This window comes from Musa acuminata, chromosome BXJ1-1 (assembly GCF_036884655.1).
Source record: "Musa acuminata AAA Group cultivar baxijiao chromosome BXJ1-1, Cavendish_Baxijiao_AAA, whole genome shotgun sequence".
In the NCBI taxonomy this organism is placed as follows: domain Eukaryota; kingdom Viridiplantae; phylum Streptophyta; class Magnoliopsida; order Zingiberales; family Musaceae; genus Musa; species Musa acuminata.
The window spans coordinates 5,746,052-5,772,107 of NC_088327.1; the positions used below are offsets into that span (position 1 = coordinate 5,746,052).

The 26,056-nt window shown below is 40.7% G+C and overlaps 5 protein-coding genes across 6 annotated transcripts; 2 read left to right on the forward strand and 3 right to left on the reverse strand.

Annotated features, from left to right (window-relative positions):
- Positions 1–6,843: 6,843 nt before the first annotated feature.
- Positions 6,844–8,922, reverse strand: LOC135677357 (proline-rich receptor-like protein kinase PERK12). Its single transcript, XM_065189901.1, has 7 exons — positions 8,404–8,922; positions 8,229–8,315; positions 8,090–8,160; positions 7,739–7,815; positions 7,449–7,596; positions 7,150–7,311; positions 6,844–7,083 (listed from the first exon to the last, which is right to left on the reverse strand). Exons 1-7 carry the CDS (start codon positions 8,771–8,773, stop codon positions 6,844–6,846), a joined length of 1,155 nt encoding a protein of 384 aa, XP_065045973.1. The 5' UTR covers positions 8,774–8,922.
- On the forward strand, positions 8,900–9,334 carry LOC135678048 (glycine-rich cell wall structural protein 1-like). The gene has a single exon (XM_065190671.1). The coding sequence runs from the start codon at positions 8,900–8,902 to the stop codon at positions 9,332–9,334; it is 435 nt and encodes a 144-aa protein (XP_065046743.1).
- Positions 9,335–12,688: 3,354 nt separating this feature from the next.
- LOC135627954 (beta carbonic anhydrase 2, chloroplastic-like) lies at positions 12,689–14,826 on the forward strand. Its single transcript, XM_065134458.1, has 8 exons — positions 12,689–12,720; positions 12,885–12,946; positions 13,020–13,068; positions 13,197–13,313; positions 13,401–13,454; positions 13,673–13,758; positions 13,906–14,011; positions 14,395–14,826. Exons 2-8 carry the CDS (start codon positions 12,888–12,890, stop codon positions 14,527–14,529), a joined length of 606 nt encoding a protein of 201 aa, XP_064990530.1. The 5' UTR covers positions 12,689–12,720; positions 12,885–12,887; the 3' UTR covers positions 14,530–14,826.
- A 203-nt stretch (positions 14,827–15,029) lies between these two features.
- Positions 15,030–19,813, reverse strand: LOC135627872 (uncharacterized). 2 transcript variants are annotated; one of them, XR_010492729.1, is made up of 10 exons: positions 19,658–19,813; positions 19,504–19,578; positions 19,306–19,392; positions 18,948–19,004; positions 17,296–17,388; positions 16,551–16,623; positions 16,147–16,222; positions 15,951–16,041; positions 15,565–15,813; positions 15,030–15,404 (listed from the first exon to the last, which is right to left on the reverse strand). XR_010492729.1 is itself a non-coding variant. In XM_065134318.1 (10 exons), exons 1-9 carry the CDS (start codon positions 19,709–19,711, stop codon positions 15,694–15,696), a joined length of 726 nt encoding a protein of 241 aa, XP_064990390.1. In that variant the 5' UTR covers positions 19,712–19,813; the 3' UTR covers positions 15,030–15,404; positions 15,692–15,693. The 2 variants fall into 2 exon arrangements, 1 of the variants encoding a protein (XP_064990390.1); XM_065134318.1 differs by having other exon boundaries at positions 15,692–15,813.
- A 1,165-nt stretch (positions 19,814–20,978) lies between these two features.
- Positions 20,979–25,890, reverse strand: LOC135628007 (protease Do-like 1, chloroplastic). The gene is made up of 8 exons (XM_065134558.1): positions 25,378–25,890; positions 25,178–25,300; positions 24,791–24,962; positions 24,005–24,042; positions 23,588–23,786; positions 23,324–23,476; positions 22,283–22,417; positions 20,979–21,209 (listed from the first exon to the last, which is right to left on the reverse strand). The coding sequence occupies exons 1-8, from the start codon at positions 25,815–25,817 to the stop codon at positions 21,132–21,134; spliced, it is 1,338 nt and encodes a 445-aa protein (XP_064990630.1). The 5' UTR covers positions 25,818–25,890; the 3' UTR covers positions 20,979–21,131.
- Positions 25,891–26,056: the final 166 nt, after the last annotated feature.

A 26,056-nucleotide genomic window follows, 5' to 3' on the forward strand; every position in this document is an offset into this window, starting at 1 on the left:
TACGCGATCATGTCCTTAACAATGATGTTGTTCTAGAATTCATTGACACAAAGCATCAATTAGCAGATATATTTACAAAAGCTTTGAACGAAGATCAATTTGAATTCATTAGAAGGGAATTAGGTATGTTAAATTGTCCCTAAGAATAAACTTGTTTGAATGGATTTTCCATAAAGTTTTTCATTCTCTCTCCGTTCCTCGGTGACTTGTTAAATTATCTTATCCTATCTTGAGTCAAACACCGCTTCCATCTGATCAAGATTAATGATTTTATGATATCTTGAATCTCGAAATTGATTTTGATGGCTTGATTATGAGTTTCAAGTTGACGAATTGAATTTGAATGGATTTGTATTCGAATTATGATCTTGACTTATTGGAGTTACTACTTAAAATTTTTTTCTTATCCCAATCTCTTCTTTGTACATCTACAATTTTTGTTATTTATAAAAAGAAGAGATTTGATAATATGGATGAATGCTGAATTTTCCTTTAAGATGAACTCTGCGTAAATATTTTAGCATACTTAATTTTGAATGATAAAATCTTTGTATGATCAATGATAATATAGATGAGTGATGTATGATCAATGATAAAATCTTTGTATGATAAATTATGTGCTTCAAGTCTCATTCCCTTTTTGTTGATGACAAAGGGGGAGAAAAGTGATGACTTGTATCATTTTAATAGCATGACTTATATGAATTGCAAAAGCTTGTGTGATATGAATGTCTTATATGCCTTGCAAAATCCTTGAGAATATCACAAGATTGATTAATCATATTGAAAGCATGCCTTACATCGATATCATGAAATTCATGTTGAAAATCTTTATCTCCTATCGTAGTAAAAATTGTCCCATATCATTTGATTTATGATTTTCATCGAAGTTTCGCATTTACTATTGCTTAATGAGAATAACGATAAGCTCTACGGTTAGAACTTATCGGTTTATGCTTTAATTCAATGGATGAAATTCAAGTGTTTTCATCTTCTCATAATATGGCATATAGATAGGGGGAGTTATGTTTAACTCCGTCATCAATTGATTGTCATCATCAAAAAGGGGGAGATTGTTGAATCTCGGATTTTGATGATGAAATCAATTGATGGGTTAATTGATCTAATCCATATTATTGAGTTAAGTGTGCAGGATTAACTACGATAACCAGAAAACACAAAGCAAGAATACCGGAGTCAAGATCGATGAACGTTTAAGAGTCCGAAGAATCGTCGGAGATGCTGCCGGAACCAACCGAGAAGAAATCGGGAACCTATCGGAATTTTCGGAAGTTCGCCGAAGAGATCGTCGGAGGTTCACGGAGATCACCGAGAAGGCTCGGCTACTCGTTAAAGTCATCACAAGATCGGGAGCTTGATGGGAGTCCGTCGGAAGAAGCTCGTCGGAAAGCTCGCCGAAACAAGACTCGACGTTCGCGGTTGAAAGCTTGCTGAGGATGTGTTTTTGTTATGTAGTTCACTTGTAATTAGGATTAGGATTAAGAGATAATCCTATATCCTGGTTAGGGGCCAACTGGGCCCAAAGTCAGATATGGTTTGGGCTTAAATTAAGCCAAACCAGTGAAATCGGAGTGCCAGGCGGTGACACCTCCTTGGCTGGGCGGTTGCACCGTCCAGCACCCGAGCGCTGGGCGGTGGCACCGCCTGGCTGGGCGGTGGCACCTCCAGCACCGGGAACCCTAAGAGAATTCAAATTTTGGAGCCCAAAATTTGAATCCTCTTGAGGCCTATAAATACCCCTCAAATCTCAGCTGAGGTTACAACTTTTGAGAAGAATTTTGATTGAGAGAAAAGTCTTAGAAAGTCTTAGCAAGTCTTGTTTTCAATTTGCTAGAGAGTTCTCCTCCTTCTTTCTTATTGAAAATTTGTAAGAGGTTGAGCTGCTTGTAAAAGGTTGTAAGAGGGGTGTTTACCCTTCCATTTCAAGAGACTTGCTAGTGGAAGGTGGGAGCCTCATCGAAGAGGGGCCTCGCAAGTGGAGTAGGTCATTTGACCGAACCACTCTAAAAATCGGCGTAATCTCTGGTTTGCATTTTATTATTGTCATTTACATTACTGCAAATCTTCTTACTGCTTTAGTTCCTTATTACCCTTGCTGCACAACTTTAAGAATACGCTTTCAAGTTAAACTTTTCAAGTTCCGTTCTTATCGTACGAAAGATCTTGTTAAAATCGAAGTTTTAATCCGCTACACTAATTCACCCCCCCCCCCTCTTAGTGCCGCTCCGATCCTAACACCCTCCGGTGAACATACATGAGGGGCCTTTTTATTTTACGGTCTGATACCCTTTCACTCGAGGTTGTGATTAAATGCCTAGCTTCTTGATACCTTTGACTATAGATGCATCCATGTAGTACCGAATTTCGAAAAACTAGGTTAACTACTGGTTGAATCAGCTTCCTATGTAACTAACTCCATAGGGCTGCCACGTCATCCGGATGGTGATGATGTGTCATCCGCATGACAATGAGGTGTTGGTCATGTATTGGTGAGGTATCCGTAGTCCTCCAAGTGTTGTCATCCACATATCAGGTGCCTCTCTCTGTTTGTTTATCTTGCATCTCTTAATCTGTTTATGTTAGTGCTCGCATCACGATCTGTAGGCATGTAAGCATTTTCATGATTGTGGTCAAGGATTTAAGTCTTTGGTCCAGTATGGTTTTATCAACCTGCTCAAACAATATGTTACCAGTATACTGTGTTTTATACCAATCTCTACCACCTGATATCATTGAGTATTTAATCAGACCGATAAATACCTGATCGTACCGACTAGCATGTTTCAATACCAATCTCTCCATTCTTCTATTTATCTTGTTTCCATCAGGTTTTATCTTAAGGTTAAAATGGATTTCATCATGTCTCAATGATTCAATTTAGTAGTTACCTTTATCATTAGGACAGGATGGCTATGTTGTCTATTTTGATTAATCTTTGCAAGTGGATCAATTGTTTGTTAATGTTTGCAAGAAGATGAATTGTCTGTTTTTCCAGAAACCATTCTAGACTAAGGCCAATTGAAAGATGCAATCAACCTTTGCTTGAAAAAATAAAAAAAGAGCTCAGTGAAGTTGTTGAACTTCTATTGCTTCTCTTCCTAGGATAAAGCACCAACTAAAATTCCTGTCCGAAGAAATCCTGGATTGGAATGATGAATTTGAATTTGACTAGCTAGATATTTAAATTTCATTTCAATATTCATTTTTTCTGTTTGAACTCATCCTGAAACCAATCTTATTTTTCACTCGAGTCAGTTGCAAACCAGATTAAAGTATCTCTGATTCGATCTTAATTGATTGGGATTCCTACAAAACCAAATCCGTTTCTGTCCCTAATCCTGCAGCTTCTAAAAGAGTTCGACAGATGCAGATGCAGCATCTGAGAGATGGTTTCTTCTCCTCAGGTATGTTGAGATGGTGCGTTGGAGCTACAGACATGTCAGAAGATAGCTGGGAAGCCCTTGATTCCTGACTCTGACCATGTCATGGTGCGGTGGGAGATTCCCAATCTGTCGGTGTGTGCTTCCGTGATAACTGGGAGATGCAGTGGGGATCCAGCTGATGTTACCTCATGGCCTTCTTCAGTGATGCCAATGCTGCTGCCACTCCGTTTGAGCTATCTCAATTGAGACCATGGGAGTTCCTGCAAATGCTGATAGTTCTGCTAACTTCAGGAAATCTGTGAAGAATGCTTTAGTTGAGACAGAGAAGTGGTTGGAGTTGGAAATTCTCTTCTGCTGTTTACCTGCTTCGAACAATAAGTTGCTGGAGGGGTTGGTAAGCATGCAGTCACTAATCATTCCCTGGCCAAATTCCATGAGCATCTGCTTGATGCTGCCTGAGATGTTTCAGGTGTTGATAGGCTTGAGCTTCTGGTGCTTAGTTGCTGGGATTGAACTTTTTAATGTGCAATGCAATTCCCGACTGAACTAATTGGATGGTTCGACCATGGACGGGCTTGAAGTGGAATGTGAGGTCAGGATAAGTAAGGGATTAGAGATGCTAGAGATTCCGGACAGAGGAGGAAAGAGAGGAGCATTGTGGAACTCATCACTGATAAAATTTCTGAAATAGCGGAGCCCTTGTTATTGGAGAGACCAGGCCATCATCAACATCATAGTCCCAACAGAGAAGCAAGAAAGGTGACAGGAGCTCTGAGTACAAGTTCAGTGTAGTTGGGTTCAAGAGGAGAAAGCTCTCAAGTTTATAGACCAGATCCCTCATCACGGTCATTCCATAAGTGAACAAGGGTGAGAAAAGCAGAGTTTTCAATGGATGATGGTGTTTTGGCTGAATAGGAGACAAGGTCTGCTGGGTGAAGTTGCAAGAGAAACTAGCATCTCTCACTTCCCTATATGTACATTAGGAGGTAGGCTTCTTTATCATCCACTCGTTGGTCCCTGCAAAATTAGGGCACATTTATCAGGTTTCAAGTAAGGAAAAGATGATAGGTGTAGTAGTGTATGTATCTGGTGGTGATCAGGGTTCCAATAATGGGATCTTATCATTGTTCCTCTCGGCAGCTAATGCAGATTAGGCCTTCTTTGACATGTTTAGAAGCTCTGTTTCCTCGAGGTTCTGACTTTGTTGAATTCCTCTATGGAGGACTACATGAATTATATAGTTCAGTAAAGGTGAAAACTGCAGGAAAGAGGATTAATATATGAATGGCATTATGATGAGACTTTGCACTAAAAAAGTTCAAAAGAGACTGGCAAAGCTGATAATAGTGTAAATGACACAAAGGAGAGAGAAATGAGCTAGGGTAGTGGTGTCAGTGTTAAAAACAAGGTTGATTCATGTCCTGAGCTCAGAAATAATGCCAAAGAAGGTGACTTGAGTAGGAGAACAGACAAGGACAAAGATCCAGCCAATGTGGAAACTCAACCTACTACCATTAGTGGATTCGGTGATCATTCTGAATTGAACATATTCGGCAGAAAAAGGAAGTAGGGTATGTGTGAAGGTACTGCTGAATCTGTTTCAGAGGTGGAACACAAACCTACAAGTGCTTCTTAAGTATCTGGATCAAAGCAGAAGAGTAAGAAGAAAGAGGAAACTAACCACCATTCTGCATCTCTGCTACTGAAGTTTGCACCTGAAACTGCTTTGCCATCCAAGATTTGGCTTATGCTGAGCCTTGGTTGAGTGTGATACACAAATGTTCTAAGGTTCAGATTACGCTTGTGTTTTGTTTGAGAAAGGCATGGACACATAGAAGGCCTTGAAAGATTAGATAACATTGGGCCTTTGGCATCTCAGTAACTAATCATGAGCTTTATTATATGCCTGGAAATGTAAGTTCTCAAATACAGACATCAAGTGTTCTATGCTTGAGAGGGTGATTTCCTAGCTTACTGGGTCCCATCCCAAACCTAAAGGACAATCAAGTGGATGAAATGAACAACCTATTGGAAAAGGTTACCAAGCTTCTCACTGGACCTTTTGTTAGTACATAATTTCAGTCCACATGGTCTTATGCCTCCTCTTCCTTTTTCACTAGCTAAAAATATTCCATGATTGACATTGTAGATTGTTCCAAAAAATGTTGCCATTATTGGTATCTCCCTTGTGGCATTTTCCTACATTCAAAAATCTACTTATGTTTTTGTCGTAGTAGATGCTAGATTATTTTGTCTGAAAACTTTGGTTATCCTAAGGTCTGAGTTGCTGTTTAGGGATATTATACATGTCCTATAAGTATAAGATGTATGGTATTAGCCTTTACATCAGTTAGAGGGCATTGCTTATATCTTGATTAAGTGTTTGGTTCCAACGATATGCTTTTACCCATGAAATATATATATATTTTTAATGCTCAACTACCCTAACACAGTATCTTCTTTGGTTACATAGCTTTTTGAGAAATTTATATCATGGTTTTAAATGTGGATAATGGATATGTATTGGTCCTTGGCCAGACTAGCAACTAACTACCAGAGGGGAGGATAAGGAAAAGAAAAGGAGAAGGAAACGAGGAGGAGAATATGAGGAGAGGAGGAGAAAAATGGAGTGGGAGGAGTAACGGAGAGGACAAGGCAGCAGGCAATGCAAGACAGTAGGTGATGCAAAGAAAATTGGCGTAGAGAGAGAAGGATTATGCAGCATAAAAAAAATCGGATTAAGAGAGGTGTTAAAAAGACTGTTGTTTGTCTCAAAAATAAAATAATATCTGGATCCGGCAAAATTGGCCAGGTCAAACACGGATCAGTAAATGCCACCTGATCCAAGCGAAATTTACTATCGTAGTAATACCAGCATTATACAGAGTCAGATTTTGCACATTTTGCATGTCAGTTCAAGTACAGACTGGCAAATACGAACTAGTGTGAACTGATCTGAGCGAAGTTTAAAACCATGATTTGTACCACAAACTAAATCCTTCTTAATTCGCTGGCAATAGCACCAGAATTATAAAGAGAGGTCAGTTGCATATCAGAGTACATGTTAAGCTACTAAGACTTGAAAATTCTTGAGAAGCTGTTCTTTAACAAAACAATGTGGAAATTGTCATCCTGCCTTTTCTTTTATATATAGTATATGTAGAACATTGGAAATGCTATGACTTGTTTAGTTTTATAGGATTCAAGAATCGGCAGCAACTCAGACGAGAAGAATGTGGTCCGATCACAGGGTTCTCTGCACTATAATCCTACTCGAGGCATTTCTTTCTTGCTGAGGAACATCAAGGGCTCAACTCTTTCTTCCCAGCTACTCCATGGTGGTAAAACACATGCATCACATCTCTTCTTTGCTCAGAACCAGTTTGCTGGTATACATTCCTCAGATATCTCAAGGATTCACTTCAGAGTCCGCCAAGCTCTAGACTCCATTGCTGCTCTGCGTCTGCGTCTGCGTCTGCGTCACGCTCTGCTGTTCATCGTGTTCGTGTTCTGTGGAATGATCATAGTCGATGCTGAAGGTATTGCTCCCGAACGCTATCTTTTGCAGCTTTTCGATGTCAGCCGAGTACTTCCCAGAGTCATACACGGTGCTGTGTCCAAATTTGACACCATTGGATAGGTCAGGTAAGCTTCCCCCGCCATCCAAAGCTCTCAACACCTACAACAAGAAGAAGATGGTAAATTTGATTGTTTGAATTGGCATGCAGAACAACCCGTGGAGTACCTGCACCATTCTTGGTCGCTTGGGAGCAGAATGACGAACACAAGCAGCAGCAGCTTCAATCATCTGTAACATGTCACTCTTGGCGAAATTGTTTTCGAGCTTGGGGTCTACCAGTTCTTCGTATTCACCTGTTTCGAGAGCATGAACCAATAGCGGTCGAGCCTGCAGAAGCGAAGTTACAGAGTTTGATGTAAGGAGCAATGGAACATGGAAATCTACTATATGAAGTTGACATCAAGATCATACACATTCTTTGGCTTCATAATGATCAACAATCATGTAAGATTAATTGAGCGTACCCATTCGACTAAACTCTCATCCCCTAAAGGCTGAGATGGATCCACAGGCTTTCTCCCAGTTATGAGTTCTAGTAGCACAACTCCAAAGGAATACACATCAGATCTATCTGTCAATTTTCCACTTGATGCATATTCTGGTGCCAAGTACCTAAAAATCATGGAAGAATTTTAGATTGGGTTAGTAGTCTCAATAATAATAACAATAATACTAATGTCTCTACTGATCAAATTAATTGGTGCTACACAAAAATGATCAGGGAATTAATCTGCAAAGCAGCGAAAAATAATACCCAAATGTTCCCATGACTCTAGTTGACACATGAGTGTGGGCATCATTTGATAGTTTTGCCAACCCAAAGTCCGCAACCTGTGTGCCGGTAAGAGCTAGCTTTAGAAACTTGGATAAAAGTAATTCGAGAAAGAAGGAAAAAAATCATTATTGGTGAACTATTACAGAGGATCAATTGAGTAGGAATTATTTAGGACAGTAGCAACATGCACTGGAGATGCCTATTGTTGTTGGAAAATGTGAGAAAAATTTGGGGGAAAAAAAGAGTGATTTTTATTGCATGACGGGAAAAGATTCATATTGATATTATTGTGAAGAATAAGAAAAAAAGAAACTAGGTGAAGAATTTTGCCTGTGCTTCGAAAGATTCATCCAAAAGGATGTTGGCTGACTTGATGTCCCTGTGGATGATCCGAGGATGGCCTGGGAAAACACAGGAATCAGGAATGAAGCTTGCTTGTCACAGATGAAGAACGTAAATTGCCACTTACAGTCTTCATGCAGATATGCCAGTCCACGAGCTGAGCCTATGGCAATCCTCGTTCTCTTTGCCCAGTCGAGAACAGGAAGCCCTTCCCCTGATAGCCAAAGATCGATGGAGTTCGACACGATAACGATCTCTTCAAGCCAAACAAGAACAAGAGCGTGTTCATGAATCTAACTTACCATGCAAATGGTGCTCCAGTGTTTTGTTGGAGACGAACTCGTAGACGAGCAACCGGTGGTGCTCCACGATGCAGTAGCCCACCAGGGAAACCAGATGGCGATGGTGAATGCGGCTGATGATCTCCACTTCGGCTCTGAACTCCCTTTCTCCTTGTCCACTCCCGATCTTGAGCTGCTTCACCGCGACTTGCCTCCCGTCCGGCAACGCGCCCTTGTACACAGGTCCGAACCCGCCCTCGCCGATGTGATTGTCGCGAGAGAACCCACTGGTTATGCCCATCAGCTCGTCGTACGTGAACTGCCCGCCGTTGCTGCCATACAGGCTCTCTGTCTTGGTATCTGCATGCCCATTGCCTGGATTGTCGATCATCGATTGAAGATTTAGGACTCTGCAGTCGGTCACTTACTTGGAAATGCGATTTGACCAGGTGGATGCCGGTATTGTCCTCGGGAACCCTTCGTGCTTCTCTTCTTCTTCCTCAAGGCCACAAAGAAGATGACCGCCAGCGCGACCAACGCCCCGGCAACAGCTATTCCGACGAGGGTTTTGGCCACGGAATTGTCGTTGGAGTGGGCTGATGGTGTGGTCGATGGTGAGGCAGTTGAGTTTTTGGTAGAAGATGTGGAGGACGGCCGCAAACTACTATATGCTGGAGGAGGAGGGGTGTTTATTTGGGTAGGTGTCGCAGGAGGAGGAGCGGCGGTGGTTGAAGGTGCAGGGGTGGAAGTGGATGGAGGAGATAGAGCAGAGCCTGGTGGAGTTGTCTGCGTGGGTGGGGAAGGGGGTGATGGAGTAGAGATTGGTGTAGGAGGAGCTGTCACGACGACAGGGGCGTCTGGCGGCGGAGGGGGGAATTTGGAATCCGATGCCGGGGTAGGTGGAGGCGATGATGCTGGCAGAGGAGGCGGAGGAGGGGATGCTGAGTCATAAGGTGGTGGAGTAGGAACGGGGGAGACGGTTTTGGGAGGGGGAGGAGGAGGAGGGGAGGAGGAGACGGCTGGCGGAGGGGTGAACGATTCATTGGAGGTGGAAGGTGGGGTCGGTGTTGGTGGAGGCGGGGTTGATTTCTCAGCGGGAAGTGGCGCTGGGGCGACCGGAGGAGGTTGCGTCGGAGATGGTGGAGATGGCGATTGGGAGGTTGACGGTGGCGGAGATGCCGCCGCCGGGGAAGGCAGAGTCGGCGGAGAAGCGACAGGTGGAGGAGACGTCAAATCAGAACTTGGAGTCGCAGGAGATGGAGCTGATTCCGACATCCTCTCTCTCTCTCTCTCTCTCTCTCTCCAATCTATTCTCTCTTCACTCCTCTGTTACAATTCCAACGCTCAAAACGATGGTTTTCAGGCGATCTGTCATCCTGAACAACCCGTTCGCGCAACAGGCGCAGTGGGAGAAGATGACGACATTACCAGGAGAAAGAGGATGCGGGTTCTGCATTCCGTAGGTCTCGGAAGCAGAGAAACAGGAGCGGGATCGATGGATGTGCATCCATGAAGCGGATGCACCGAGGGAATCTTGGCGGAGGCTGAAGCGACCTGAAATGGGTCGAGAATGGCCGGGGAAGGAATCCAAAACCGTGGGATGGGACGAGAGCGATGGAGAGGAACGACCGGGGAGAAGAATTCGACAAGCATGCAGTAGTAGCTGTCTCGAGATCAGCTCGTCCGTTCGTTTGGCGGTAAAGCGGCCCCAATAATAGGAGGCTTCAAGAAGCCCCTCCCGCGCAATCCAGCGTCATCCCCTCCTTCCCCCGCCGCTCTCAACGTAATATATATCTCATTGTAATTAATATCTCTCAATTAACGGTTGAGAAGGGCGTTACACATTTTGATTAAATTTTGAACGAATTTCCAAGAAAAACCCATCATTTAATTTTAAAAATAAAAATAATGTTAGCTCTTATTCTCTTATTCTTCGGTTAGTATCAGAGGTTTAAAGTTGGAATGCATATGTTCCTCTTGTTAGAATACCTCTATGCTATGATCGAAATGTCAGCATAGCTTGATCGAGCTCCTGATGTCCAAGGGTGCCCATGCGAGAACTTTCATGAGTGAGACGGACGTCGGGTTGAGATAGGTCGCAAAAGTTGCCCTCGTGTCGCCAACCTCAGCACTCAGGCCAAGGTCGAGAGAAGTTTTTCTCGATATGACCTCTCCGAAGCTTAAGTTAGAATCGAGTGAAATAAGAGTGAGTTGAATGTGTCCCCTCCGTGTTGGGCAGTGGACATTTATATATGTACATGGGAGTTGGTCGTATGATGTGCCTAAGTTTCTCGGGGCTGCTTTGTACTCGACGGCATCGTCTTGAGTTTCTCGAGGTGGTTTTGTACCTGATGGCATCATCCCGAGTTTCTCGGGATAAGCTTGTACCTGACAGTACCATCCTGAGTTTTTCAGGGTAGACTTGTACCCGATATCGTCATCCCAAGTTTTTTCGATCCATTGTGAACTGTTACGATGGCCTATGAAATCTCTGTTGATGTGATTGTTGGCATGGGCTACCGTCGAAGGGTCAGTTTCTCGGGGCTGCTTTGTACTCGGCGGCATTGTCCTGAGTTTCTCGGGGTGATTTTGTGTCTGATGGCATCGTCCTGAGTTTCTGAAGACGGGCTTATACCTGATAGTATCATCCTAAGTTTTTCGAGATAGGCTTGTACCCGACATCGTCATCCCAAGTTTTTCGATCCATTGTGGACTGTTACGATGGCCTCTGAAATCTCTGTTGATGTGATTGTTGGCATGGGCTACCGTGGAAGGGTCATTTATCAAAATGTGCCGTATCACCTCTCATCACAGAGTTCGTTATGTTGGAGAAGCAGTCTCTCATATTGATTCTGCACTTCCCAGAGACCTTTCATTCGTTGGGATTTGGAGAAGGCGCAGTAAGGCTCGGTTGAGGCGCAGGAAGAAGGCTGAGAGGAGTAGCAGCATTTGAAGTCGGCGTTCCTTCCAGAGTATGTTCCGCGTGCAGCAATTCCTCCGCATGATTCATCTCCGAGTTCGAAGGCGTAGAAGAGGCGGTGGCGATTAAGGCAGGCTGGGACGGATCCCGCCAAGGATTCGGGGATGATCCAACGCCGCCAGATCTTGCTTGATCGCAGAATCCATGGCTGAGTTCGCCTTGTTCATCGGATCCACCGTCATAGTCCCCGAATCACGGGTGTCATAGGATTTAGTAGGTGGGTTTTGAACCATTAAGGCAGGATTGATTGCGGAATTAATGGGAAAAGAGGAGGTAACGGATGAGATCGAGTTGGCAGCGACGCCAGAAGGGGGAAGATTGCCGGAAGAGTTAAACTGCGCCAATCGCAAGGATGATCGTGGAAGGTGCAGCGGTTGATGGGATCGGGAGTGCGTTTGAATCCTTAGCCAGCTGTTCCATCACGTGATGGACGCGTGTTGAACTGCTGGGCCGAGACTTCATCGTTTCCGGCGCCGACAGTTGCTCCGCCGCTTTCACCGGCGTCCTTGTACGATGGGAACGACGCTGGACCCTGACCCAAGGACCGAAAACGCTCCCTGTCTCATCTACCTAATTGGCAGTGAACACCTCAGCAACACATATGCCATGTATACTTACAATTTTAAACCTATTAATAGTAGATTATGACTCTGAAATATGAGCATATGCATCATCAATCCCTTTTTCATCTTCAATCATAATATATACATACTCCCTCCCTTCTTGCTGTCAAAGTTGAGATGACCAAAGTTGAAGTGACTAAAGTTGTCTTTTTCTTTATCTTTAATGCATTGTAGTTATTATAATTTTGCTCCATCGTTACTGCTAAGTTCTACTATTTCTCATTTAAAAACATCATAAAAAGAGAAATTATTTAGGGTCATTGATTTCATGATTTGGATCTGATGGGTTAATTGGTCTATCAACTTAGTTTGATTTAAACCATTAAAATTGATAATAGAATACTCATCGTAATATTATAAGTTAATCTTAATTTTATCCGTTAGAGACTAAGCTGCAGCCTTCTCATCTAATTAGTAATTATAGCGAGCGGGTCCCCCGGTCTTGTCACCGTTTCCGGGCAAAAATCCCAGGCGGAGATTGCGCTCTTCCTCTAGCTCGGTCTCGCGTTAAAGCTAAATCATTCACTCACCCCGCAAGTCTCTGCTCGCCGACGACAAGATCAAGTCTGAGCTCAGGGGAAGTGCACGAGATCGAGCAAAGTGTCATCGAATCAGCCATCAATGGCTCCACTCTCGAGCTATAAGATGACCATGGAGGCCGATTGTTAGCTCCGTAGTTGCAGAGCAGAACAGTGTAATTTTGTAGCAGAGTTCACGAGAGCTAAAGCAAGGAAGGTGAGTGGGAGGCACCACCACTCCCTTCTTCCTCTCTTCTCCTCTTTCTCTTTCTCTTATCCAGAACTTACAGCCTGATTTCATAGCTTTGCAGTAATGAGATGATTAAGTGCAAGGTTTCATGACAGAATCCTGAAGGAGATCAGTGTCGTTGTTGCTTGCAGGAAATGGAGCCACTGGAGCGGATCAAGTCTGGCTTTGAACACTTCAAGAAGGAGGTCTACGAGTGAGTAGATTTCATGTGTTCTTCCTCTCGATGGCATGTACCTGCTGACCTCTTGCTCCACTGTTCATGGCAGGAAGAAGCCCGATATGTTTGCTCAGCTCAAGGAGGGTCAAAGCCCCAAGGTGATGTTCACGTCCCCTATTCTAAATAACCAAGAGAATTCGATGAAGAGAGTGTATGTTTATGTTTGGGAGGTCCTCTTTTCATGTATCAAGAACGAGCTCAAGTTGTGGTGGTTTTGGTGATGCAGTTCATGGTGTTCGCGTGCGCCGACTCCCGCGTGTGCCCGTCGGTGGTGCTCAACTTCCAGCCCGGTGAAGCCTTCGCCGTCCGCAACATAGCCAACATGGTGCCTCCCTACGACCAGGTTCCGTGCCCCTTCCAACTCTCCTCCTGTTGAGCTCTGGAGCTCCACCATTGTTGAACTTGTACTCGTGTCCCCTTCCTCATGCAGACTAAGTGCTGTGGTGCCGGAGCAGCCATCGAGTACGCTGTGCACCATCTCAAGGTCAGTAAATAACTTGGTTCTCCACCCTCCTGCCACTCCAATCTCTTCCTCCTCGCATCGCATTTTCAAGAGAAGGTTGAAGCTTCTATCGACAACCACAAAGACGACAGAGGCTCCCTTCATAAACAAGCAATCGACTGGTTTCTGAGTTCATCAGGAGCAGGAGAATGCTACTCCTCGTTTCGAACTTAACTGAGCTATGCAGCGTCATGGTGCAGGTGGAGAACATAGTGGTGATGGGTCACAGCCGATGCGGTGGGATCAAGGGGCTCATGTCCATCAAGGACGACGGCACCACCAGCACGTAAGAATCCCTCCAATCCTCCAAAAGAAAGAGAAGAAACAACTAGACCTCAATCTTTTGCAACACATGCACAGAGAGAACTGCCAGAAGAACGTTCCATTTTCTCCATACTTCTGCTTACCATTTGAGTTGACTTCTTGTGATCAGTGACTTCATCGAGGACTGGGTGAAGATATGCAATGCGGCAAGAGAGAAGGTGAAGGCGGAGCACTCGGCACTGTCTTTGGAAGATCAGTGCACTCGGTGCGAGATGGTATTCCTTTCTGCCCTCTCTCCCTCCTTTGAGACCAGTTTGGTTCCACATACATGCCAGAAAAGAAGCTGCATTAATTTAGATGGTGCATAAATTCTTATTTTTCTCTTGTCATCTTATTCTACATTTATTGTTAAAATAATATTAACCTCGATATAAAGATAATTATTTGATGATCTCAATTCGAAACGTAACAATAACATCTAAAACTACATCATATATTTTTAAATATTTATAAACAAAATTCTTTTTATATGTTTTCTTTTTTATGGTATTAAAATCTCACAATAATAAAAAAAATCTCTTCGATGAAAATTTATAGGACATGTATTGTTAGTTATATCTCCTTGTAACTTTGCTTTGTCCTTTTCATCCTTTCACAGGAGGCTGTTAATGTGTCCCTCCAAAACCTAAAGACCTATCCCTTTGTGAAAGAAGCTGTGGAGAAGAATTCCCTGAAGTTGATCGGAGCCCACTACGATTTCGTTAGTGGCAGCTTGGAGACATGGGAGAGCTGAGCCGATCGATCCTTCACCACTTGGCGCTGAGGATCCCATGTTTCTCAGTAATAAATCATGATTTTGATTGATTAAGGTGTCTTTAAATTATCACGTTTCATTTGGTTCTTATTTACCAATATCTATCTATGCAACAATTTTGGTGTTCAAAAGATTCGTTGATCTTGAATCAACAATTTAACATATTTTAATATTTTGAGAACAGTTAATCCAGTTTATTTTCTGAAAGAGAGAAAAATAAGCTGCATTACTGTGCGTCATTGAATCTGTCTTTGCACTGGCAAACAGTAGTAGAGGTCACAATTCGAAGCAAACTCAACTACACATTTATCGTTAAGATCAGGATAAATTTTCCTTTTGTGATTTTAGTGATACAGGAATTGAACACTCTATGGAGGCCTCGACGCAAGTAAAAAAGATTCACCACATGGAAGAACTAACATCAGAATTTAATACAACAATAAGCTGCAATAACCAAACCATTTGGAGAGCCGTCAATATGAATCTTTTAAACCATTTAAGTTTTGTGTAAAACGAAACCTGGGAATGTAATATAGATGTAATGTGTAGAAAGAGGGGGACCTTTGGATGGCTTTTTAAAGACTGAAGCAAAATAATGGTCAGATTAATGTGACAATAATCCTTTAACGCTCCTTCACCATTGCTTGGATCATAAAGCGTCCAGAAAACACAAGTAATATGAAGGCTTGCCACATATTTCCACTGTTCAATCTTGTATCCCCAGATGTTCAAAGCAGCAACAGATTTGGATGATTCATCACCGACAACAACCAGGTTTTGTTAGGCTTGCAAGCCATTCTTGCAGCAGAGACACCGAGCGGTTGTTGACTGATGATATGTGCCAATAATGATCCCTGCACATTGAAACACCCAACTTATTAACAGTTTCATATCTCAAGCAGCTCTCAAATCAGCAATTCAAAAGCAGAATGGATCAAACTAGGAAGGATAAAAATAGTGGAACCCTGGAAAAAATCGTAAAAAAGCTTTTCTAAGCTAAAACATCAACCGTACCATATGGGAACACAATGTCAAGAATACATAGTCGATTAAATAAATCTCTTAGCATCATATTCCAACTTGGATTGTTAGACATCCGTAGCCAGGAAGAAGCCGATGAAGAATATGGAAAACTACAGACCCTCATTGAAGTCTCTGCATGAGTTTCTCCACCATGATCTTTTGCTGCACGCCACTCAAAGATTCCGAGTTCATGATTGCATTTGATACGAGAATGACTGTCGATGGGGAGGAAGCATTTACCTAATATAAAAAGCCGAAAAGGAATTAACAAACAGAGAAAAGTGTAATCTGGTAATGGTTCTGCTGTACAATTATAGTAACTTTTCTTTAGTTCCAATAATCAAGACAGAATAACATCAAGAATGATAATATGATACCCAGACTCGGCCATTTAAACCAACAGCTATTTCATACGACAATGACTTTCCAAGAGCCTCAAGAACAGGGCATGTCGGAGAGCTTAGTAGCCTGAAGAAGAGAAGGTAAGAAATAAAAAGAAAAAAAAAATCTGATAAACACTTGTCAGTTCGAATTGAGTTGCTTAAACCAATAGCTAAGTTGACATCTTCTCACATCCGTGATAAGCCAGTTGATGTTTCAAACATGTAACCATCCTTCAACTGACCAAACTCTGAAGCTTTTCCAGTCTCTATATAAGGAAAACAGACAATTCAGTCAGCATATAAGCATGCCAAAACCAGAAACCACCAAGCAGTAAGATGTAGTTCTCATTCTGCATCACTAAGAAATTGTCATGACCCAAATGATGAATAAACAAACACATTAATGATGTCTGAAACCACATGATTCAAAATCCTTAAGTTGAGTTAATGGTAACAAGTTCATATAGTTGCTATAAACAATCACATGCATCTTCCAACTTTTGGTTTGGGACTAAATAAAAGCATCATAAGAACTCTTTTGTTGAGTAAGAAAAGGAAAGCAAGCAGCAGATAGGTTCAGCAAGAACATAGTACCATCCACGCAAGAAAGTTCAGGATTCATGCTGTTATTAGCTTTGACCACCCGGACATATAGCAAAGTACCTATCTGCAGCAGATGTTCACCGATGAGTACAGATAAGCAACAGATATATATCATAACTCATAGGTAGCAGAAAATTATAGGACAAGCAACATGGAAAAACAATGCACAACATCAGTCAAGTCATCCAAGATTGCTTTTAGGATCCTCTATTGGATGTAAAGCACAGGCTACACTGAAATTACAAGTGGAAAAATCGGCATTGTTTCACAAATTCAAGATGCATGAGATGATGCACACACTTCTAGTCTTAAACTTTCTAAGCCTTCTAGTCTTAAATCATGCATTTTTCAATATATATTGTAATTAAGCAGAGAATGTGTTCGACACAAGAATTAAGAATAAATAAAACAAACAATCATGTAGACTGGTCAGCTACCTAATACTGACAATAAAACTTATAGGAAATGAGAAAGGTGATATTATTACAAAGCAGAAAAAATGATGATTGAAAGAATAAGACATATTGCATTCTTTTTGCCGTTAAAGAAAAAATGGCAAGTAATCTTAACCTAGACCAGAAAAAAACAAAGCATGTTGCATAATGGTTAAATGATAAAACTGAATACTATCCACTATATCACAATAAATAATAATAAAAAATTTTGCCATTAAAGTGACAGACAGAATTAAAGATCTGAAGGAAAATGGTGGTAAAATCACCAAGTAAACTAATACCTCAAACTTTGGTATGTTTCTCCGAGTTCCACCTTCAAATGCAAGCACAGGTAAAAATGCCAACGTAGGAGCTTTTATGTCAACCAGAAAGTTCTGAGTAAAAACAAAGAACAGTAACATACTCATAAAGAACAAAACTACTTCTTAATCGAACACAAATATAATTCTGCAAAACCAAAAGGACGACTTCAAACAACAAGCCATAACGTCAATCTCTTTTTTTTTGTTTTATGACAACATTACTAGTCAATCAAAGATTAGTCAATCTCTTTCATTACTTCTAATAAAGTTTTCTTGGGTCTCTACCTCATCTTATACTACTAATTTCAATCAACCTCCTAGTTTAGTCAGAACATCTACAGAACTTCCTCGGATATTTTCCTACGTTAACAAGTGTTAAAATTTCTTGATCTTTCTAGTATCCTCACACATTCATCTTAGCAACACTAACATTTTGTATGCGCTATTTCCTAAAATAAAATATTCTGGTCGACAAAGCATCGCACAACTTATAACTATCATACAAAAATTTTCTTTTAACCATCCTGCTTTAACACTAGGAATAATACCAATCACATAGAACTAATATCGATCTCCCTATTAACCACCCTGCTTTAACACTAGGAATAGTAACTTCATCAATCAATTATAAAATATAAAACACCTTAAATGTCTACTTCTAGTAAATTCTTGGCATTCCATTTTAACTATCCTTACAATTCATCTTTTGTTATAACTAATATACACATTCGGTCTTGTTTAGCAAAATTATAGATTAAAAAAATGAGATCACATTGACGTAGTTACTCAATGGCTGATACAAAGTGGAACCACCTATTACCTATCTATGAACCAATAGAAACTAAGCAAAGAAATATCCTTGCACGCTAGAAGCTTCAGATTAGATTCTTTAACTCAAAACCTTTTCCATTTGTCACATTAATTTAACCCATGTATTTCATCATTGTAAAACTATATCTGCCTCATAATCTATTAATCCATGTACTATTGCTCATTTACTTGTTTTTGTTGCATTTCTTATCAGACATGCACTAATCATTAGTCCACAATTCCTAGATCCTAAGAGAAATTTTTGTTGTTGCCCACATATTAATCAACTTTATAAACCATGAGAAGCTTAACCATAAACATGGCAACCTAAGTAGCATCAATGTAAAATAACGAGATATTAAAGGATGTAGCAAGAGAACATATAAATGAGAACTTATTCACCAAGAGTCCAACTATCATATAAAATTGATGGCTATTGCATAAAAGGGACCTGGCTAAGAATGACTCAAACAAACAAGGCTAAATATGAAAGATATCTTCGTGCTAAGTTTAGACAAGATTTACATGCCAAGCTCAAGAGGATTAATTACATTCTACTTAGTTAAGAACACACAAGAAATCAGGACAATATGAAGGATTTTAGTATGACATTTTTTATGATAGGTCTAGAAGGGTGCGACCATAAACAGAGAAAAAAAAAAGACAAGTCCTCGGCTTATTTTTCATCTTTGTTTCTCCATTCTATGCATGATCCCAGTGTATGCAAATGGAAAGATTATACGGACAGACATTTGCTCTTAAATGTAACACAACACGAATATGTGAATATGTAAAAGGCCTGACATTGTCAAGACACTTACATCTGGTTTACAATCGACCACAATGCCAAGAACTGTATCTTCCACACACGGCACATACTGCAATATATAAAGTACCATTAAGAAGAACCCAAAAAGAATGATTGAGACATAATATGAACTCATATACTACATAAAGATTATTTTATCGAGGAAAAAATAGCTCCTAATCATAAATACACAAAGATTCTCCAGCACAATCGCCAAACAAAAGGTGGATCAGAGCGATGGTTCAACGTTTTTTTTTTGGTGACAGACAAGTATCCAACCTCACCAGATAGTACTCTCAAAGCATACTGCACTTTTGCTGCCAGTGATAGACAACGAAGACCAAAAAGAAGAAGAGAAAAAGATCGCTCACTCTTTTGTGAGAGCTCTCGACCCAGTACTTGTTCGGTTTCGATAACCTCAGCTTCCCAGCCTTCATGACCGATATCGTATCGCAATCCTGCAGACCAATCAAAGAAAATAAGCAAATCAGGTTCACAAGAGAAAAAGAGAAGCAAGAATAGAAACCACAATCTTCGAAAGCACAAAATTCTGCAACACATAACAACACCTGGCGTAGCCCTGCTCCCAATTTGATGGTCTGGCTCGCCATGGCCGTGAGATCCAGAACGGTGTCGCCGGGGACCTAAGAGAAAAATTCAGTGATCGACGGACTCGCAAGATAAGGTAAAGGAGATGGGAGATTGATGGAATGGTGAACTCACGACGGTTCTGTCGACGAGGCTCGTCGGCGGGGCATCGGAGGTCTCTGCATTCATCTCCGAGGTTAGAGTTTCTTTGGGTACTGATCGTGTCGGAGCAGAGGAGCGAGGCAAAGCAAATGGCAGAGAGCATATGCGGCCTGCAGATTAGGGGTTTTGGCTCAGGCTTCGAAATGGAGCGGGTCCAAAATTTTCGGGTCGGATCTATTTGAACCATTCATAACCGGTTCATACATATGTATGATGACAGCATACGAGCGGATTCAAATACAAACACGTGTGCAAAGAAAGTTGGGTTTGGTTTCAAATATAGAAAAATTCTTATGCGTTCTCGTCATCTTTTTATAATTATATTTTAAAGATAAAAAATCGAATTTTTTTAAATATTTGTATCTGCTTAATCCGTTTATATTAATATCAAATACCCAAATTAAAAAGAGACATTTTTTGAAACATGTCTCACAATCATCCTTTTATTGGCTCGCTCAATCGCATTTCTTTTGCTAATAGAAAAAAAATCAAGTGAAGTAAATTAAAGATTGATGGAACAAAAAGAGATAAATAAAGATATAATCAACAATGTTGCCATCAACAGTATTATGCCAAGCTTTAGCATGCACCTGTGAGATGTGAGTCATTCAGTACAAATGTAGAGCTGTAAGAGAAATACCACTTTAATTCACATGCATCATGTAATCTTTTTTGCTTAATGAGTACAATCCATACATTGAAAATTCATGATTGGCTTTACCTCTCATGTATATACTTAATCTAAGCTTGGGATGACCCCTTAAACAACTTATTACCTTGAGAGCCCAGCCAAATACTAGAAACCTCCACAGGTATACATTTACCAGACTAAGATAGCAGACATTAAAATTCATCATCATCCTTGCTGATACTAGTATTGTTCACAAGGAATTCCAGCAGCCAGCTTGTGATGAGGCATGGGATAGCATTTCCTCCATCTTTCTTTTGCATGACCGTTGAAAAACCTGCAAGCAAAAGAGCATAATGTCATCAGCCAAAAGCCAGATCAGTTTTTTTTTTTTTTTCTTTAACTAGATCTAACCAATATGGCATTCTTGTATCTTCCTTTTCTTCATTTGATGATAATTCAGTAGAACAACAGCCAATGCCTACTGATATATATATTGAGAAGAACTGGATGAGCCATCTTGATGTAAAATTAATTTACTATGGTTAAATGTTACCTTCAGAATGTATCAGCTACTGAACTATTCTGCACAAGGACTGGCATTTCTGTTATAGTGCTATCACTTGGCAAATAAATGCTAATGGTTAATTGCCAGTAGTCATAATGTACAGATAAGCCTTTCCTTAATATGAATCTAAGTACATGATACAACGGAAACTCCTTTGAAGCCACATTATGTACAAAGTACAAACAACTAACAAGGAGCAGAAAGTCCCAATTAGGATTTGTAAAAATGCTGAGTAGCCATTATGCTAATTCTTATGACTCATCAGGCTTTGGCTCAAGCACTACAGAGATTTTCTCTTTGTGATCACCACGCAGAACTTCCACAGTCACCTAAAGTAGAGGAGGGCAACAGAGAATTAGTTTAAGGCATGAATAACACCTACATGCAACTGCACCACAAAAAAGTTCTTATTCACTATACAATTATTATAAGGTATTGGAAATTTAAAGAGGTTGCACATGAAGTTACTCCAGCAAAAATGTGGCTAATGACTCAAAGTTGCTTCATTCAACAAATTTCTAGAAAAAAAATTATATTTGATCTTAATTCCACTAGCAGTAATAATTTAAAAGTTCATCCTTAAAAGAAGTAATAATTTCAACATTTAGCAACTAGTTTAGTGAGAATCTTAGACAGCACCTCAAGAAGTTTAGTACTCAGCTAATGCAGAAGAAACTTTTTAGAGATCAGTGTTACTCTAACTTGAAGAGAAGAAGATGCTCCTACAAGCAAAAATAAATGGGAAATAAAATAGTTTATTGCTATAATACAAGAAAATGGTTAAGAGAGATGGTATGCTAACATTATAAAAATTATCCTTAGTAACAGCAACACCATCCATTTTTTTTCATTCAGATACCCCATCATCAGCAGATCCAAGGCAGCATGCAATCCTTCTCAAGTTTTATTCACAATTTTCTTTTATGTGTGTAATGATCTCAGTCATATCGGGATTGGGTGGTAACTGACAGCCTTGTTTTTCCAGGAAAACAACCATTTTGAGTGAGACGGAATAACCAACTTTGTTTAATTGGTTGGACCAGCTTTGTTGACAGGAATGCACACATGGGTGACCTGAACTTTCATCATGACAAAATTGTACAAAACTCATGCTTATTGATTCATTGTAGCATGATATGGCATACATCTGTACCCAAGAGCCACAAGGATATTCACATATAATAATGAAACACCAGTCGATGCATTTTTTATTAGGAATTGCGGTTTCATGATTCTTTTCCCAATTCAATAAAGCACAGCTTACAGAAGTACACTGGATGGTGTGACAAATTAAAACTAAGTACCACGCAGATCTGCAGGTTTAAGTTTCCAGATATAAAGCATAATGTTTTCAGCAAAAATAATAATTCTCCATATCAAGAAAGAAAGAAACTGAAATTACCGTATCACCAACTTTGCATTGATCCAAGATTCGATACAAATCACTGCCATTTGTGACTTTTTTACCATTCACTGATGTAATGATATCTCCCAAAATAAGCCGGCCATATGCATCCCGCTTGGTTGGTTGCAGGCCCTGTGAATATCAAAGTATTGTGCAAGCTTGAGCCATCTTTCAAAATCCAAAAACAAATTAAACACACAACTCCATCTACAGATACATGAACATGAAACACTCTTGACAAAGATTGCTGAATGAAATTTCTTGACCCATGAAGCCATACAGTGAGTATGTTACTTCTTAAGGAACACCATAGTCAGATAATCGAATGGTCAGACAGTTGAATTTCGAAAAATAACTTGCTTCGTTAAGTAATTAGTGATGGCACATAGTCAAGCTTAACCATGCAGTTCACCCTCGAGGTTGATTTTCCTTCGGACATCCTCTTTGTTAATAGTATACTGGCATGTCGGCTATTCCTGAGAGATCTCTTTAACTATCATTTGTTTTATATATTTATCTTGTTCATGAAGTCTACATAACATTAGAAGTTGTATTTTGTTATTGACATGGAAGAACACATGAGAAGTGTCTACAGAAGATAGTGCCCTAAACATATTGTGTACATAGCAAACCTTGACAGATACATCAGAAGGTTTCCACTCATTTCTAATATAAAAAATTGTGGTGAATCCTTTGAAGCGTGAAGTAAACGAATTGGTGGACTTCCTGCTTGTTGAAACTAATTTCAGTAAGATTTCAAGAACAATTAGCCTGATAGCTCTAGCACGAATAGTACCATTTTAATGGTTTTGGGATTTTTTTTTCTTTCTGACATACAACCAAATATTAAGATTCAGCATTATCAAATTCCATCACAATTCTTGCAGAAATCATGGAATTACAAAAGATACGTATCCAATGATTGGTAAGAGATACTTGAAGAAACATAAAAGAAAAGATTAATATGTTATCTATAAATTGGTAGCAAATCATTTAGGCTAAGAACAAAATTAATTTAATGAAAGCCAATGACAATACCGCTTTTCCAGCTGGACCATTTGCAGGAGCATCCAAGACAAGCACTCCACTAACTCCAAGCTGTTCAACTGACTGATCTGGTGCAAATTTGATTCCTAATATAGGTCGTGTAACTTTTCCAAATTTTACAATCTGATCAACGATACCATTGACCTAAAATTTTGCAATTAGAGTTTGTTTCGATAAGCCACTAACTCAATGGCTCTACTATATATATTTAATAACTATTTAATAACTACAGTCAGCTAAATAAAAATAACGCACTGTATCAACTGGAATGGAAAATCCAACACCAGAGGATGCTCCAGAGGGGGAGTATATCGCTGTGTTTATGCCTATCAAGTTTCCGGAACTATCAAGCAGTGGACCACCACTATTACCAGGATTTATAGCTGCATCAGTCTGTATTACATCCTGTATAGGACGTCCGGTGGCAGCAGAGCTTATTTCTCTCCGAAGTCCACTGCAGAAGTGCAACATGGACAGAATCCATATGATAACAAATTAAGAAAGAAGATAAATATGTTACATATTTCAAATATCAATAAATCTTGCAGTTTAGTATATTATCAGCAGAAATTAGACAAGGTCATGGCCTGCCACTATTTTACTGCAATACCTGGTTCTATGTTTCAAGCAATCAAGTGTCTGATAATAAAAACAGCTGAAAAGATTGTTAACCTGATAACACCGGTAGTAAGCGTGTGATCCAGGCCAAACTGCAAACAGAATCCACAAAAGAAAAGAAATTGTAATAATTTCTTTAAATAATTTGCTAACTGCACACTAAATGGTGTGATCATTGTAAATCAGAAAATTTTGTAAAATCCTTTACCAACAGGGCATATTTCGTAGAATTATCACTAAGTGAGCAAAAAAATACCAGATTTTGCTGATGGAAACTTGAGTCAGAAAATAAACATAAAACCTCATAATTAGATTTTCCAAAAGAAAATTATTTATTGAGGTTTCATTTTCAGCATCAGAAAATGACACCATTTTCTTACTTTTCTTTAGTTACAGAAGAAATAAACATGCCAAGGATATGTTACCCACACCTAAAGATAGAGAAAGTAGCCCCTATAATAGCTACTTAACAACATCTTCCTGAATTTTAATATCAACACCAGCTCAATTGACACTTAATGTCCTATGCTCATCGATCCACCACGAAGTACATTTTTTCTAAGAAAACATGATAATGATGCAGAGGTTTCAGAGATCATGGAATAAAACAACCATAAATATCCTCAATGTTCCATGAAAAGTTAGAGAGGGTGATCCTAGAAAAGTTTCTTTGGAGTGGGTTTCTCTGTATTATCAGGAATGCAACACTTAAAAGAACTTTGCCCTGCTATATCTATTTGCTGATTGTGCTTAAGGATGAGAGGAAAGTTTATGATACAAGAGTCGCCTGCAACAAAGAAAATCTAAAACAGACAACTTGCAGATTGTTGGATTACTCACAGGATTGCCAATGGCATAAACTTTTTGACCCACTAGCAGATCCGATGAGATGCCAACCGGTATGGGTCGCAACTTTTCCTTGGGTGCATCAATGCGCAAGACAGCAACATCCTTGTCTTGGTCAAATCCGACGACTCTTGCTTCGTATGTGGTCTGATCAGCCAAAGTAACCCTGTAAGCAACGAGAAATTCCAGCATCATTCCAATTGCGAGAACGACAATCCAAACATCTTAAAACAACAAGCAAACAGTGGGTGACGAAACAAGAACCAAAACTAAAAGCATGTTCAACGGCAAGGTACTCTTATTGACACTAATGAATTGAAGAAGTTTCGAACAGAAACAACTAGTTGTAGAAACGGTAACGGAGGATCCAAGAAGATGAACCTGAGGTCGGATGCCCCGCGGATGACATGGTAGTTGGTCACGATATGGCCGTCCTTGTCCCAGACGAAGCCCGAGCCGGAGCCCTGCGGCACCTCCAGCACGTCCAGCGTAAAGGCATCTTGCCTACATCCAAAAGCACCGATTTTTATCGCTCACAAGACCGAACTATCGCGCGAACCAAATCGAATCGAGGGAGCAACCGCGCGGCGAGGTTGGTGATGTAGACGACGGAGGGGGTGTTCTCCTGGAAGAGCCGCACGGTGGCGAGCTCGTCGGATTGGAGCCTCCTCGGGGTGGTGACGACGAAGGCGGAGGCTGGGTCGACGTCGGAGACGAGGAGCGACGCGGAAAGGGCGACGGAAGCGAGGACGGTGATGACGGATTCGAACAGCCCACTGGTCGCCGCGATCGGCGTTAATCTCTGGAGGAGGAGAAAGATTCGGGAGGGGCATGCAATCGACTTATCAGATCTCTTTAGGAGTAATCTCGGAGGAACGGAGGTGGAGAAATTGGGGCCGAAAGCTCTTATTAATCTTGGAGAGTGAGATGGTGATTTTGAGGATGAAGAGGAGGAAGAGAAACAGGAGAAGAGAGAGAGTGGCGACGAGGAGGAGGCGACGGCGGCAGCAGCAGCAGCCATTGTTAGCCGGACAAGCGGACGAGCTGCTTGCTTTGCTCGCGAACTTGCGATCGGTACCACCAATTATTTCGGGCGAGCAAAACGGATATAATTAGATTATTTGAGTGGACAGATCAGTAACGCGCACCAAATCACCGTTTCCGCCGGACTGGAAGAATCACGAGGCAGGCAAATCGACCTGATTGGGTTCCCTGTTGAGAACGGCAATCAGTACGCTAACCCGGAAATGCTAATCTGAC